At 38.6% G+C, this 2,207-nt stretch overlaps 1 protein-coding gene across 1 annotated transcript in view; it reads right to left on the bottom strand.

The window, feature by feature from the left end:
* DGKH (diacylglycerol kinase, eta) overlaps positions 1 to 2,207 on the bottom strand; it is a 174,771-nt gene that overhangs the window by 14,477 nt on the left and 158,087 nt on the right. Inside the window, exon 30 of the mRNA XM_012648226.1 lies at positions 1,559 to 1,651. Coding sequence (XP_012503680.1) covers positions 1,559 to 1,651 — 93 coding nt within the window. The remainder of the gene's footprint in view (positions 1 to 1,558; positions 1,652 to 2,207) is intronic.

Here is a 2,207-nt window from a genome sequence, read left to right as displayed (position 1 = left end):
TCATTCTAGAAATAATAAAGAGTAAACCTTAGTTGCTCTCAAATATAATCAACTCTTTATTGTGATATCACTATTGTCAAAGGTTTTGGTAAAATTCAATGGTATATATTTTAAGCCAAATATCCACATTTGACAATGAGAGAGAATTAAAAGTCAGGGGTGTCCTTCCATATTAATGTAACACAACTGGTAAATATTAGCAAAGCTGTACTCAGCAGGTACTTCTGGTATACAGAGAACGAAAGTACAGAATAATTTATGCTTCTAGTTCTTGTCAGAAATTATCTTAAATGTATTTCAAATAATGCAAAAAAAATACATGTACTCAATATAAAAACTGAGACCCAAGTTACAGCTCACTGGATTTTCTACAGGACTTATTTCAGAAGAGCAGCAGAAGATTCTGGTTAACAACAGTAGCGACAAAAATAGCCAAGAAGAGGACTCCATTGGTTTTATCAAAAAAGATAACCACTGTTTCTTCCTAAAAGTTTTTTCTTCATGGCCATAGCAGAGGCAGCCACCGCTTGTCCCGCAGAAGCTGTGTCTCACTTTCCTGTGGAGGTGGGTAAGACAGCAATGGCCTTCGTGCAGCCTTTAAGCTTCTCCAAAGGTGGCACTCTCCTGGCCCACATGCAAACAAATTCCAAGCCCAGGCACTCAATAGCTAGACTGTGCGATGCTCCTCCCATTCAATCGCCCACTGTGCCAGCCACTATGACTTTTAATATCACTTTTATTTAGGTGTATATTTGCCCAGACGTGAGAGGCAATTACTGTTGAAAGAAATGTTTTAAGATCACCACCTACCAATTAGTCAGAATTGTTATAAGGAATTAAAAAATAACTAACACATTAGGCCTTCTACATACACAGTGCCAACAGTGTGTGCGAATAAGCCACAATCGAACTCTAGGTGGCGACAAGACCCAATATGCTAGAACATTGGACATTCGTGAGGTATTTATAAAGCAAGGCTGACTCTGGGGCTAACCAAACAAGGCATCCACGGGCTTCTAGCATTTCTGATTGAGGTCCAAGAACTGCAGTCAGATTCAGGTTTTGCCTAAACTTGATTTCCAGGACCAATCTGAATTAAACCAGGGATAGTTCCTAAAATTTAGTTCTTTGAAACACTGCATCTAGAAAGTGTCCTCTTCTAAGCAAATCTGGAGGACCACACCCGTCATATTTCAAATGTTATTAATTCAGGGTTTAATAAAACCCACGGCTTCCTCTACTCGTGTGCAGTAATGAGTACCTAAGGAATGTCTATGAGGCTTTATAAAGCTCAAGTCTCTCACAGCTGACTGGGGAGAGCAGGACTGCATAAAAACATGATGGCGCGTGAAGGGAAACCTTTACTCCTGTTAGCCTGAGTCATAACTCCCAATTTCAGTCATACATGCTGTTGAAGACAAAGGCTAGGTAAAAAGAAGCTCTAAGTACGGAGGCCAAAAGGCTGCCTTCGAGTCTGCTGAAGGCATGTTCTCTAATGAAGGTAAGGCCCATACATTTATTTCATCATTCTTATGTATCGATCATTTTCTTTCCTTACCAAAGGAACCCTGCCAACTAGTAAAGATTCCGTTTCATTATACAGCGCCTTGACGTTGATGGCTATTTCAGTGGCGGTGTCTCTCGTAAGACTCTAGAAAAGAAGAATATCAAGGACATGTGATTCTATATTAAATTTGGATCCCATCATTAGTAAATGCTTTCAATTTTATTCTCACAATTTAAATTCATAGCACAAATATTTTTAAAATTTACCAAAATTCTACAATTGCAAAATTCCATACTCACATTTATTAGTATGATTATCTCTTCTAATCATTATATCACGGAACTAAAAGAATGCTCTGACTGCAGTGAATACACTCAGGATCACACCTCCTACCACAAATACGTATATGCTAACACCAGCTTGTATCTATTTCTATAAAAAAGCTAAGTCAAAGAAAATGATATATTAAAAGGGGCATTATATGATTATAATTCTAACTACTGATTTTCACTCTCAGTAGCTCCAATCAGATTGCTTTTTATTGTTATTTTTTAATTTTTTTTTGAGACAGGATCTTGCTTTGTTGCCCTGGCTAGAGTGCAGTATCATCACAGCTCACTGCGACCAACTCCTTGGGCCCAAGAGATCCACCTGCCTCAGCCTCCCCAGTAGCTCTAACTATAAGTGTGCACCACCATGC

The sequence above is a fragment of the Propithecus coquereli genome, unplaced genomic scaffold (assembly GCF_000956105.1).
Source record: "Propithecus coquereli isolate 6110/MARCELLA unplaced genomic scaffold, Pcoq_1.0 Scaffold11, whole genome shotgun sequence".
NCBI classification, from domain to species: Eukaryota; Metazoa; Chordata; class Mammalia; order Primates; family Indriidae; genus Propithecus; species Propithecus coquereli.
Note: the sequence above shows the minus strand (reverse complement) of the source record. Positions and strands in the feature narration are given on the sequence as shown.